Consider the following 15,095-nt stretch of genomic DNA (forward strand, 5'->3'; position numbering starts at 1 on the left):
ACTGCGATGTCTGACATCACCCACCTGTGCATGCACTTGCCCAATGCTGTGCTGTCAGTGAGTCAGCTGACTGTTCCCCCTCCATTTCTGATCCTTTGACGCAGTTTTAAGATGTTCTTAAATGTCTCATATTGATATATGCCTCCCATGTCTTCATTGCTCGAGTTTGCTCCCGAGAACGTTTTACTCCTTGTCGTTGAACTGTCACTCATAATTACACTAAAATTATGAAATTGCACACATAGCAATCGAATTATATTACAATTATGATAATGTCACACAGCAATCTGAATCATTGGCAGCTATGCCTGCGATGACATTGGCTTCGCACTGCCCCTCCCGTCCACAGACAGCAATCTGGCTTCCCTGGGCCGAGATAGGCTGCCATCGCCCAGGTTGTGACTGCTTCATCTCTGCTCAGGTAGACTGGCAGCCACGGCGGAGCTATCACCAATTTAAAAGCCAATACATATCCGTCGAACACAGCTCGAGCGTATTACTGACTCCATAGCGTTTGGGCACTTCAGAATCATGTAACACTTTCTTTGATTGGCTGAGGTCCGTCGAATGCTCCAATCCTGTGTCCCCTTATACATTACCGAGACGATTTTCAGAATATGGTTTAACCATTGGGTCGGCTTTTATGCGATGCGAGCCGGAAGTGTCGAAATCGTGCTCGAGTGGACATTAAGCTGAATTCAAGGACGACCCCTGTAAGTAGTGGACAGGTGGTCACCTATTTTATTTGCACGGAGCAGTATATGCTCGCTTTTTAAACTAAGGGAATGTAATATAATTCATAGTTTCAAAATATAATTTTAGAAAGATTATATACGATTTAGCCAAATGTTATGTACGTGTGTATGCCCAGAGTCACTCAATTTGGTAGTGCGGAAGGTAGAGTTTTCGGCCACACAGCATCCAATTCCCTCAAAGAAATTAACTCCTCTTCTGCTTGGCTTTACACGAAAGCCCAGTACTCTGTGTGTCTGCCTATCAATAGCTGAACCAATACACTGTGTTCAATTTGCTGAGTAATAAACAATGTATACGAATCAAATCTGCATTAAATGAGATGTTTTTCCGAAATTAAGTTGGGTGGCTGTGATTCATTCACAAAAGAATATTACCAAAACAGTATAAAGCGCTGCAGCAAACTACATTAAGTAAATAGAAGACACCAGCTTTGTTCTCCAAAATACAACGTTAAATATCTGGAAAGCGCGGCTGTACACGAATGTGTAAATATCACTGCCATTCCCTGATTTACAATACCGCGTATATCAGAAAAAAGGGCAAGAATAAGAAACAATGAATTTGATTAACATGATACTATGTCTCAGAAGTGACCTGGTGCTGCCTCCATAGGTCACAATGCAAACACAGTGCACATTTCGTATTGTATTAACGCCCCTACAGTTAACAGTAGCTTTATTTCGTTTAGCAGAAATCTGCTTGTCTTTTACAAAACTCAACAGTGAAAGAAAGGACAGTGTCTCCTCGCCTGTGCCACATCCTTCTGTCGAGCACGGCTAGCCGTAGCCCTTTATCCTGAGCCAAAACTAAGCCTGCCTTGGCCAATCCATCTCTAGTTTGAAGTGATTTATTACTTTAAGTGTTTGAATTTACACAGGGCTTTAAGTGGGCCGGGTAACACGGGGTCTGAGACTCAACAGTAATTGAAAACTGACTTTGATATGGGTCTCTGTTGGGCCATCTATTGATCCTTTACAGAGAAAACACTGATCGATTTCTCATCAACGATATCTTAGGGATGACTGTAAACACAAATAAGGTAATTAATGTCAGTGAGGTAGCTCCAGTTTACTTGTCACTTTTACTTAATTTACTTCTCTCAGAGTATTTGTTTATTCAAAGATGCTGTTTTTCCTGTAGTTTTTTTGCATGCAGCATATTCATCTTGTATTGTGTGTTGTCTAGCTGTTGTATTCAGGCAAACAATACATATCACTAAAATTGACATCTCCATAAAGAATTGTGAGGCTCTTCTAACAAGATGCAATCCTACACTGTCTACCTCCTGTAACTTCCTGCTCCTTTACAGACCTCCACCTAGCAAGTCAACATTCCCAGACGCAGTTCTAGATACAGTTTCAAACCTAATAACAATACACTCCAACCTATGCGTTCTGGGTGACCTTAACATTTGGTTTGATATACCCAATATGACCCATCCAAAAACAATAATCATGCATTGAACCTGCATCAGATTGTCCACAATCCGACACACACCGCTGGACATATCCTAGATGTCATTTTTGCTAATACTGAACTAGTTACCTTTCAAACTATAGCTCCAGTCACATGGTCGGACCACCACTTGCTTGCCTTCCAACATAAAACAACTCTAAGCGACTTACCTAAAACTACCATCCATCCATCCACCTATCGGCCATGGAAAAAACTCAATTTGGAACACTTGGAAACACAACTAACATCCAGTACAAATCTGGAAACCATAAATTCTGTTCAAAATCTATATGAGTGGCTACAGGAACCTTTTGACATCCTGATACCACTCAAAACCACACAACAGAACAAAAGAAAAAAAGCGCCTTGGAGAAACATAGAAATAAAAGACATAAAACAGCAAATTAGAAAGCTGCAACGTACCTGGCTCCAAAACAAACGCCAAACAAGACAAACTTCACCTACAGAAAATTAACAGATTATACAAGTCGGCTATCAAAAAAGCTAAGAAAAGTACTATTCAGACTGAATTCAAAACGCTAAATGTGCAAATAAAGAATTCTATAAAATACTCAATGAATTTTGCCAACCAAATTGCCTAGAAGGATCTCATCCTGTTACTCAAGATTTCACAGACAAACTGGCAAATCATTACACGGACAAAGCAGACAAGTAGGAAACGTACTTTAAACAGATCAAAGCACCAGCTCTAACCCTTGTACAAAACAACAATCCAAGAATGCTCTATTCAAGCCTTTCCGATCCTTCCAACACATCTCACACAATGAATTTATGGACCTGGTCAAAGCAAGCAGGCCTGCCGGCAGCCCTTCTGGCCCCTGTCCGCCACAAACTTTCAAGACAGTTCTTTTAACAACCTCTGCTGCCACTCCAGTAAGAAGAATCATCAACGATTACTCAACTACTGGAATATTTCCAGAAGAACTCAAAAAGTCATACATACGCCCTTTACTGAAGAAAACAAACTTGGACCCACTGAACCCTGACAACTACAGACCCATTACAAATGGACCGTTCCTGGGAAAACTGATAGAAAGAGCAGCGTTCTCCCAGATGTCACAATTCATTGAAGAGAATGACATACTTTCAGACTTCCAAACAGGATTCCGTCCGGGAAGAGGCACTGTATCTGCCCTCCTTGCCATCTGGGATGTCCTAAAGAATACAGTTGACCGCAATGGGGTTGCTGCGCTACTCCTCTTGGACCTCTCAGCTGCCTTTGACACGGTTGACCATGACACTCTGAAACAAAGATTCTATGAAGCCGGCATTGAGGGAACTGCTCTAGACTGGATCGCGTCCTACCTTCGAAACAGTACTAATATCATCCATACCCCACCTTTCTCGTCCAAACCGTACTCCACAAAAGCAGGGGTCCCTCGAGGTTCTATCATCTCGCCCGTGCTTTTCAACATCTACATGAAGTCATTACCAGTACTGATCAATAAATTTCACCTCACGTGCTAGAACTATGCAGATGACACGCATATACTCCTTCAACTGGAATGCCCCAAAGACATTGGAAAATCACCAATTTTCAGCGGTTTCAGAGCCGTGGATCAGTGGATGACCTGGAACCAACTCAAATTGAATGCTTCAAAAACTGAAATACTCACGTGTGGCGATTGGAAACATTACAACCCGCTTGCCGCATGGCCTGATGAACTGGGATCACTGCCTAAAGTATCAAAGGAAGTAAGAAACCTCGGAATGACCATGGACTCCAAGCTGTCGATGAATGCCCAAGTGGATAAACTAGCAAGATCAAGCTTTGCTACTATAAAAACGCTGCAATGAATTTTCCCTCATTTGTGATTTCCACACAAGGTGCAAACTACCATCTCCCTTGTTCTGTCCAAACTTGATTACGCCAATATCCTCTACTACGGATCACCTTTAACGACCATGAAAAGACTACAACGGATTCAGAACTCTGCTGCCAGACTACTCTTGCATATCAAACCGCGAGACCACATCTCCCCTGCCTTGAAAGCCTTGCATTGGTTACTGGTTGCCAGAAGATCCACGTTCAAGCTGCTTTGTATCACCCACAAAGCAATAAATGGAATGGGACCACTCTTCATTAGGAATAAAATCACCAAACACATTCAACAAATGAACCTCCGCTCTAAAGGAGCATCTCACCTCAAAATCCCACCATACAAGAAAAAAAACATGGGTGGCACATCCTTCTCTGTTCAAGCAGCCAAACTATGGAACTCTTTACCCCCCAACATAAGGTCCACTGACAACCACCTTATCTTCAGAAAACTACTCAAGATTTGGCTCTTCCCCACATAACCACCATAGGCAAACAGAAATTTACAGCATATCCTTCTGTATACAAGCATTTGTTTTCACAATTGATATGTACCTATCTTTGTGTATTACTTTGTATAAACATGTGAAATAATTATGTTGTTGAGAGAAAAAACTAGTAATAATAAATAAATAAATATACATAATCTTTGGTCTACGTGTTACTTTTCTCCTGAAAAAGCATAGCCAATGCACTACCCTATTTCTCATCCTGTGCCTCTATCAATATCTTTAATCTACATATACTTACCTCCTTCATGTATCTACATACTTTCAATGTAATTATGGATCTATATGTTTATCACACTCTTCTAATTTAGCATTTCCAATGCACTACCCTATTTCTAAGCCTATACATCGCTCAATATATCTTCTAGCCCAAACTTCTGACTCATCTCAAACTTCTTCTACTACTCCTTCCAATGCACTACCCTATCTCTCATCCTACACATCTATCAATATATCCTCTACATCCACTCTCTCATTTATCCCAAACCCCATACCACTACTATGATTGCCAAAATAACACTTTCTAGACTCTCTCCTACTCTACCGCTCCTTGCATCATCTGACACCTCTTTTACTATACCGATCCCCTAAAATAAACCTTTCTAAACTCTTCCCTCTGAGTCCTCCCCTCCAAAACTCCTTTTTACTCATCCAAAAACCTCCCCCTACTGCTAAGACCTAAAAAAAAAATACAAAATCTTCACTCTTTTATCCCTCCACTATCCTTTTCAATCGAAATTAACAGACTAACATGTTCACTTCTCAAATTCCATTATTAAACTATACTAATATACTACCCAAATAACTGAATAACATATCCACTACTCAAATTACTTCATATTTTTTACTATACTAATTTTCAACAGTAATCCTTTTTGGGTTCCGTAGTGGCGTGCTACTCGCCAGAAAAGTGCTTCAATACCCATCAGGGGTAACAAGTGCTATATGAATGCAAATCTTTCTTCCCCTTTTATCCCTCCGCTATCCTCACTCCAAGTAACTGACTAATATCCAGCACTGAAATTACTTCATATTTCACCATATGAATTCACCACTAATCCTTTGTATGCTTCCTGAATAGTGTGCATCAACCAGCACTATATAAATACAAACCTTTGCCCTCCTCTATCCTTCTGCTATCATTTCAAATCCAAATAACTGACTAACCTATCCACCACTTAAAATGTACTTGCATGTTTCACTATACTAATTCAACACTAATCCTCTATGGGTCCCGGATTAGCGTGCTACTCGCCGAAAAAGCGCTTCGACGCCTCTTCAGGGGTAGTAAGCGCTATATAAATGCAATTACAGTACACTTACAATACAATACTGTGAACTGGGTCGTTTGTAGGTGAACCTAAAAACAAAAAAGACTTTGGTCTAAAAAAAGCACACATTGCCATCCATAGTAGTCTCTGGCTCCTGAGAAAACTGCTTTTTTATGGATGTCCTTGTGAAAAGGAAGAATGCTGTAATTCACAGGGAAACTAGCCAATGGCTGAAGTAGCTGACCCACTACCCGGTGCTGTATGCCCCAGTAGATGGATGAAAAATGTGAATGACACAATAATTGACCAGTGGCTGAAGGGGGCGGGCTGAAAGCCACTATAAGTATATAAGTAAGTATACCCTATATGCCTCTCACAGCATTACCAAGCCACTCACCGCTTTTCTTTCACATCACAACTTGCAGTCACCCACTGCTCAGCAACTTGCAAAACTCATTCACGAATTCACATCAATTGCAGTCCGCAGCACTCCTTAATTACCAAAGTCCACGCACAACTCATAACTCGCCACATCAAAAATGTTATTCAGTCAGTTGCAATATCGCTGGCAAGATTCCTGGAGCCATTTACAGTCCTCAAAAAGCTGTACGCCTACACTCACTGCACTATTAAACTACATTCATAACATAACCCAGTTGCGCTAATTACCTGCGGTCACCCACAGCACCCACTCAGAACATCAATGACCTAAAAAAAAATGCTTGCCTCCACCCACATATATTATAATCCATTCCATTAAATCACTTTATTCTGATAAACGACCTTAAAAGCAACATAATTGATCACAATGATAATCAATCATAAAACTACAATTGCCACTCAACATTAAAATGTAATTACAAATTTAAATATATTGTACAATAAGGTGCCTAATTAGAATAAACGACCTTAAAAGCAACATAATTGATCACAATGATAATCGATCATAAAACTACAATTGCCACTCAACATTAAAATGTAATTACAAATTTAAATATATTGTACAATAAGGTGCCTAATTAGAATACAGTTTTAAAATAATGCATTGTGTCATGTATGTACAAGTTAGCTGTTCTCTCTTAGGGTCTCGTCTTTATATCCTATAATACCTAGCCATCAGAGTATTACAGCAAAGACACTAAAACTTAGCCAAATCAGAAATAATTTAAGGCCGGACTGGCCAAATACATTCTAGGTATTTAGCAACAGATAAAACAATAAACGATGCAGTATCTGACTTGCATATGCTAAGGGCTACCTTGTATTGTCGAAGACCCAGATTTCGATAAAGGGAGTAAAAGGGGCAGACGAATAAAAGGTGAGCATCAGTTTCTCTGAACTCCTACAGACTTTACTGCCTGCGTTAGTGCCCCTCCAGTTGCAGGTGACCAAGGCAAGTGATAGGGTTCCCAGCCCAAACATTATATATAAGGACTTTGTGAAGGGAAGGTCATCAAGAAAGGGCTCAAACCTTGGGGCTAGCTTAAACTTAAAAAATCTGTTTGATAGTATGCCCAAGTTTGGTGATTGGGAAAGATTTTCCTCTTCCATCCAGAAGGCAGTCTTAGCCAACTTAATGGAGGAAGAAGTGACAAGAGATGGCTGGCTCCAAAGGTTACTCAAGCCCAGTCTTGTTAACGTCTCTTTAATGTATTTTAACCATGAGGACAAAGTCACTGCTCTCTATATGCCCAGAATAGCAGTGGTAATACCCATGTGCACCTGCAATATTGTAGGTTGTTGAAGGGACTGAAATTTAATAATTGCTCCATCTTGAAAACTGCTGATTCCAGCAGCGTCTTTTTGTAGAAGCCTGCTTTTTGCAATTGAAAGTGGACCAATGTCTTGCCTCAATATCTTCTAGGAAGAATATCCACGTTAATTTGGATTCTTACTGGTCTTTGAAATATTCTGTTTTGCTGTTTAACCACAGTGTTGTGCTTCTCCATAAGACTACCCGATTCCATGGTGTGCAGAACATAGCAACAAGAGTTTTGATGACATTCACAAAAGATTGACCGTATTTCGCCAGAGTTGCTGACTTCGCATTAATTATAAACACACAAGCAAATTTAATTTAAGTCTTGTGTAGACTTTATCAAGCAACCTACAGTAGCAACTATACCTGTCTGGGTATAGTTGTCCCCCCGGGCACCGATATGTGCTGAATCAGCTCTAAGTTTGTCTTATGTTTTGCTGCTTAAACGTTCATAACATGTGTTTCAAAATAAAGCAATTATTCCATTGATTCTGGTCGTTTCGTTTATTTCTCTTAAGGTTGTTTTCTTTGTCAAAACATTATATCCGTTATTTTACATCATACATCCAATGCATTTCGGCAGTATGATCTGCCTTCATCAGGGAAATAATTGATCTACAAATCAAAAAAATACGCATTTTCAGTTTTACATGCTATGTCATATGTTACTTCTTCCATCAACTTAACTCTATTCATTTTCAAACAATGTCATATTAGCTACATAGACAAGTTATTATGAAACTTTACTTTAGGGTTTGTAAGATAAATAAAACTGGGTTTCCTTCGTCTTTCTCTGTTTGTAACGTGCAAAGCGCGCTGTTGCTAGCCGTGGTTAGCTGCCTGTTTTAAATCGGGTTTCACCTTAAAGGTTATAGACCTCGCATTACGCGCTGGTGATGGCTTATTATTGACGCGTTCGCGTCTTTGATAGAATTGCACTAATGGTTATGGCTCCGAATGCTGCTCGTGTTTAACGCAGTTAGCCTAAGTTAAATGCTATGCGGCTTACCTCGGCGTTTCTTATCTCCGCGCCATTCCCCAGCGAACGGGTTCTGTTTCCTCTCGGTGTTACGCTTCTAGCGCATGCGCTTTGTTAAGTTCTCGCGGACCCGGGTTTTTTTTATTATTATTGAATGGTGTGTTAACTTTATTATTCTGAGCAAAGGGATCTAAACCAGGACACGTATAGCTATGGTATGGGCTGCCTATACGCTAGCATGATGTTAATACCAATCGATATGCTTCAGTACAATAGTATTATGTTGTTTCTCAGTGAAATGTTCTGCCACACTCGTTTTTTTGGATTTGAGCCTAATGGTGCTTTTATGTTCGTTTATGCGGATTTTCAGTTTGCGTTCTGTGTGGCCTACATAAACGTCTTATGTAGGCCACACAGAACGCAAACTGAAAATCCGCATAAACGAACATAAAAGCACCATTAGGCTCAAATCCAAAAAAACGAGTGTGGCAGAACATTTCACTGAGAAACAACATAATGTTGGCCAACTAAGGGTATGTGTATTGGAAACACTACCCAGAATGGAAGGCTCCGCAAACAAAAACAAACTGCTAAAACAAGAGAACTATTGGATTTATAAGTTGGGCAGCTTAAAGCCCGGGGGACTCAATGAAAGGACAGAGTTTCTTTGTTATTTATGATTTTTGGAGTTAATCTAGTAGTTGTTACAGCTAATACTATTGTACTGAAGCATATCGATTGGTATTAACATCATGCTAGCCCACTTAGACCCCTAAGTGATTTGCCCAGAATCACAGAATGTTGAGTGTCCCTTCCGAGGCTCAAACCCTGTTCCACCGCTCTGAGGAAGACCGCTCTAGCCGTTAGGCCACATTCTCTCCCTTAATGTGCAAGAGAGTTTAAACACTCATGCACATTATGGGCATAAAATCACCAGCAAGGGAACTTTTCTTTGAAATCTTTGTGCCCCACCCACACACATGAAACACAGCGGTCTCCGAAGAATGACAGGTTTCCATATAGAAATTCTTCTCAAGTGTAACATTTGTTGCTCCATTGCCACTCAACAGAAGGTGGTATATTAGGAAATACATCTATCTTCAGGTGCATACGTAAAAAAAGCAATTTCCTCTTTAGCCCAATTAGCTGAAGGGAATGGAAGAGGATTTCAGTTCACTCTATAGGAACCAATCAAGAGGTTAGAACTGGCTGAAAATGACGAGGACTTTTTCAATTAGAAGATGTGCTGATGTCTTGAATGCACTATGTGAACATCCACTTGAGGTGCAGTGAGGGTGAAAAGCACAGAGGGTGTGCCGGCATAAAGAAAACGATCAGCTCATTGGTGCAATTGTTCATATTGGAAACCACAGTAGTTCTATTTGACACACGCTCATGTTTTTGTTGTGTGTGTGGTTTCTATTTTGTTCAGTACTTAAGGTTGTGTTACTTGTCCTTTTTGTGTTTTCTGATGTGCTAGCGTGTTTAGGAGCACTGGAGAGGATCATAGATATATGTGTACAAATTATGAGTGCAAATACATTTATATGAGCACACATATATGTGAACATATATTTGAACACAATTAGGAGTGCAAGAGTTCACTCTCCAATAGATTATTAGGAAATATTAATTTAAAAATAAAACATGCCCCTTTTATCCTCAGGGAAGAAGCTGCTGCTTGTGAGGATGTCCTCTTCAGAACCACCTGGTCTGAAAAATGAACCCCCAAAAGAGAGTGGCTACAGGAATCCAGGTTTCAGAGGAGTTCAAACAACTAGCCTATTCCGAGCTGTTAATCCAGAGCTTTTCATTAAACCTGTAAGCTTCTTTCATTTACTGTGTTAATTTGAGTGGGGCATAAAGGGTGTGCACAGCAGTTTGTCTTCAAAATATGTTCCCAAAATGCCATGCTCTTTCTACATGTATAATGGCATTTTGGAAAATAACACTTTAATGCAGTTAAAAGAACATGAGTCTTAAGAATGTATACGGAAGTGGCCTATTCTTCTTGATACATATAAGTATTATCTAAACCTAATTTAATTGGTTCAATAATCAACATCTGGTAACGCTGATTGCCTTCTAATGCCCATCGAATACGCTCCTTTCGTATATGTCATGCCATATTTCTTGAGCCTGTCTAAACCAGCTGCCACATGCCTGTTCAGATCGCTATTAAACTCTTCTTTCTTACCAATGCTTTTTAAGAATTCTTAAATCGCCCTATTCTGAATACACTGATTTTTGTTCCTGCTAGTTGACTATGCTTATTGACGTTTTCACGTATGGATTGACAATGTATATGTGGCCATAAGCTATTAAGATTAAAAATGTCCCCTAGCGCTTAGTTTGCACAAATGCTTGACCAGCTCATCAGTGGACGAAGTAGCATTCATCTAATGAACGCTAATTTCGGTGTCAAGAAGAACTTTTCCTCTATTTTAGCTTGGCTTGGTTTGTCTTTTACTAATCCACAAGCACTGTACATTTAGTAATCTGTGTCGAGTGACTCTTGTGTTACAGGCTCTTCATGCTGTTTAGACTCTCTGTGCCCCGCTTTGCACATCTTTCCAGACGTACCTCTGTCTCAAACATCCCTATGTAGTGCTCTTAGTGCATATTTCAGCATTAAATTCTTGATTTTGTACTCATTTGAATCTGTATTCTTGCTAATTTTTTTCTGAGAGTCGTATACAACAAATACATAACCGCGTGTTTCTAGCATTTTGTCGAGCGCTGTAGAGCAGTCTGGGTAGTCCTGCTATTTGCATCTGCTGCTGCTAGACTTCTGCTTCACCCTGTCTGGGCCACTTCTCCTATAGCGACTATTCCATCCCTGAAACCTGCATCTGAAAGACCAAGTGTATGTGATTCCTGTGATGCTGGAACACATATTGATTTCGCCATGCACAGGGGAGAGTATGCCAAAGCAACGCATCCTTGTGCTCACCCAAACACGCCCTTCTTCCCTAAGATCACTATGGGCTAACCGCATCCTTTGCGACTCAGCTATCATCTTTTGCCTGCCCAGAGTCCCTCCTCTGCAACAGCCTATGCCCAGGGGTGGGTGCCATGGAGCTAGCCCAATATAACCGGTTATTCACCCATTTCAGTAATCTACTCTGGAACATTCCGTCTTTGCAGGGACGAATGCTTATTGAAGTCAAAAGAAAGCAAGTGAATCTTCGGTGTATAAGTGTTTTAGACAATGACACACCATGTGGTAATTTCGAAAGTTATAGGCAAAACAGTATAATAAGCTGAGGTCATTCTTTTCTTTGGCAGAACAAACCGGTGATGGCTTTTGGACTGGTCACGGTTACTCTTTGTGTGGCTTACATCGGGTACCTACATGCAACTGCCGAAAACAAAAAAGATCTCTATGAAGCTATCGACAGTGAAGGAAACCGGTACATGAGGAGAAAAACGTCGAAGTGGGATTGAACATCATGATGGTGTTTATCATATGTAAAAAGGAAATAATATTTTTTTGTAAATATTTTATCTGTAGCATTTTTGTAGCTACATTCCAGCAGCAGTGTTAAATACTGGTTCAAATAAAACCGAAATGCACTTTTCTTTGTAGTAGTTTGTTATGTGTACATCCTATGAAAATAATGACCTTTCTATGGAAGTGACTGGGTAATCTGCTGGTAGAATATTTTGCTTTCTTTGCAAATATTTCTAAATATGTTGTCATTCCAACCAATATTTAGAGCTGGTTATTTGTTTGAGTGTATAACAAGAGGTGATATAAAAGTTGGATTATTATATAATTATGAGGTGATTCCTTAGTCATTTTCCTGTTGACATTATTTTTAAATGGAAGTGCGATTTTTAGCTACAACATTGTTATGGCAAGAACGCTGCAGAAAACACTCGGATAATAATGCCTCTGAAACGATGGCCTGCTTTCTTTTGGCAGTGATTGACAACCTTACAAGTGTGCCTATTGGATTAGACACCACGAATGCAATGTATTCAACATATAAATAAATAAATAAATAATGGGTAACCGTGAATAACGGGTACGTTTTTCAGTTCTGACTGACATAAAATAGAGAAGGAGAAATTAAGCTCGAGTTTAGTCAATATCGTATCAATCAGAGCCCCCTTAATTGCTTTTTAACAAGGTATAATTTTATGTTATGTATGGATGGCCTCGGCTTTAAGGCCTCTGAAACACTGGCCTGTTTTCTTTTGGCAGTGATTGACAACCTTACAAGTGTGCCTATTGGATTTGACACCACGAATGCAATGTATTCAACATATAGAATTGTGAATGGGTAACACTGAATAACGGGTACGTTTTTCAGTTCTGACTGACATAAAATAGAGAAGGAGAAATTAAGCTCGAGTTTAGTCAATATCGTATCACTCGGAGCCCCATGAATTGCTTTTTAACAATGTATACTTTTTTTAATGTATGGCATCGGCTTTAAGGCAGAGGTGTAATGTTAACCATGCATAATGAAGCAAGCAATCACAATAAAGAAAAAACAGTAAGCACAGTCTAATTTATTCCCTGAGCTTTGCAGTTTGACACATCCAAATTTGTCCACCTCTAACGCTCTGTCACCGTGCTGCATGAGCCACCGCTCATAGAGGGGCTCGAAAGAGAACATTCTAAGTGCTGGCTTATGCGGTGTGGAAGAGAGCCACTTCCTGGCGTCAAGTCACCCAACCTATCATTGTGTGTGCCAACCTATCCATCACCTCACAAAGCAGTGCCCTCTGTCTACCATTAAGGAAGAAAGCCAGCACCACACCGAAAGACCTGCTGCAGCAGCTGGGAATTCCCTTTTAATGCAGTAATGTAATATACAATTTTTGGTTGGCCCCTGTAGCTTCTACATAGCAGTGTGTGGGAAGCTGGCTCTCTAAATAGTGTATTAAAACGAAGTACACTGTGCAGAAAGTCCAGTGGTTCCCCAATTGGTTTACAGAAGCTAAAGTAGATAATACTAACACTCTTTTGCGGTAATGTTGGCAAGCAGTTACGAACTCACCCTAGTTGTGTTTCTCTATCTACTTCATCGATACCCGGCAGGAATCTCACAAGGAATTTCCTTGTGTGCTGCACGGGCTGTGGATTAAAAGAAAGGAATATTAGATGTGATTAAGGTGTATTGAGCGATGCAGGAGTTTTACAATTTAATAACGATGTAACTAGGGGTTGCCAATTTATGGTAAGTAGCGGGCTTCTCCGCTACTACTGATAGCCTGAACATGAGTAGAGTAAGTATTACTTTGCTTCAAAATAACAGCACAAGTGTCAGTGCGTATCTGGTCTATCGGTAATCTAAAAACACATTAGCAGTAGTGTTGTCAGCGCTGTGGGCGTCTAGCACGATTCAAATGCAGAGATGTTTGTGCTTGGGCTGGAAATTATTCATCTAGAATTCCAATCAACTTTCTATTCAGGATCTGAGGGGTAGACCGTGTCACACTGCTGCAAGCTATGTTCCAGTTTTCAAGCATGTGTCATAGTTAATGTGCTCTACTAGAAATTATGTTGTGGCTAAGGATTTTGTATTTATCTTTATGTAACTTTCCTTTTTTCATTTAATAAATGGAAGGTGTCATCACAGCCAACCATCTTTACCCAGAGTATTTTTAGACGACGTTGAGCAGGAATGACCCGCGATAAACAAAGAGCAATGCTCTGTACCAGATTTAAGGAATACTAAACTGTGTTAATTGCTTCCATTTAGATCTATTCTGTCACTTTCCTACATGGACATCATGATGGACTTTACATGTAATGGCCGTCCTGGACCAATACAGGACGCTCTAGATATAGAGTTCATATGAAATATATGACTTAGGATGTATACCCTCGGTTATGAAGCTGCTCTAGGGATCAGCGGTCAGAACTGGCACTTTATCCATGTAAGTGCTCACAGATCTTCTATACTTGCTTCGAAGGTATATTATCTACCCGTAGAAAGGTAAAGCCTAATAAGGGGGATATTAGTAATCATAACATTGTAATTTAAAGTCCTCTTTAATGGTAAATATGTATTTTTATACATAAATTAAATATGGCAATTGAGTTAAAGCCAATGTTACTCTGCTTAAAAGACAGAGCACCCACACTTTAGCTTTGTTTAGCTGTGGTAAAGTGCAGAGACTCTGGCCAACAAAAACAAGATGAGCAAAGCTGAAGGAGTAAGGCGAAAAGTTTGGGAGATGACCACTCTGCGGTCGACCGGTCAAACAGTGAGCAATGCAATGCTGTGCATACTAGCAGCAAAGATTCGAGCTTCCTAACAAAGCCGCCTAGAAGGAGGAGATAGAAGATCGCTTGACAGTTTGGCCCAGTAGTCAGCAGAGGTTAGAATATTTATTTTCAGAGGTGAATTAGGTGCTCCTTCTAAAAAATTATGTTTCTGCTCCTTTCTGAAATGGATGAATGCGCTAGGCGCTAAGCCATGACAGTTTTGAAGTGACTGCATAGAATCCGGACGTCCTTGTGTCCTTTCTCACTGGCTGCTGCTAAATTCGTTCTCTATAAATACGT

At 40.1% G+C, this 15,095-nt stretch overlaps 1 protein-coding gene across 1 annotated transcript; it reads left to right on the forward strand.

Moving 5' to 3' along the window:
- Positions 1-601: 601 nt before the first annotated feature.
- Positions 602-12,150, forward strand: SMIM8 (small integral membrane protein 8). Its single transcript, XM_086926595.1, has 3 exons — positions 602-713; positions 10,236-10,390; positions 11,858-12,150. Exons 2-3 carry the CDS (start codon positions 10,259-10,261, stop codon positions 12,014-12,016), a joined length of 291 nt encoding a protein of 96 aa, XP_086782721.1. The 5' UTR covers positions 602-713; positions 10,236-10,258; the 3' UTR covers positions 12,017-12,150.
- Positions 12,151-15,095: the final 2,945 nt, after the last annotated feature.

Source organism: Lissotriton vulgaris, chromosome 6 (genome assembly GCF_964263255.1).
Source record: "Lissotriton vulgaris chromosome 6, aLisVul1.2, whole genome shotgun sequence".
Taxonomy (NCBI): Eukaryota; Metazoa; Chordata; class Amphibia; order Caudata; family Salamandridae; genus Lissotriton; species Lissotriton vulgaris.

Bases quoted from the DNA above. Each gene is read 5' to 3' on its own strand.
- SMIM8 (XM_086926595.1), top strand. From the start codon at position 10,259: ATGTCCTCTTCAGAACCACCTGGTCTGAAAAATGAACCCCCAAAAGAG. The intron at 10,391-11,857 runs GTAAGCTTCTTT...TTTCTTTGGCAG, and splicing joins CAGAGCTTTTCATTAAACCT to AACAAACCGGTGATGGCTTT.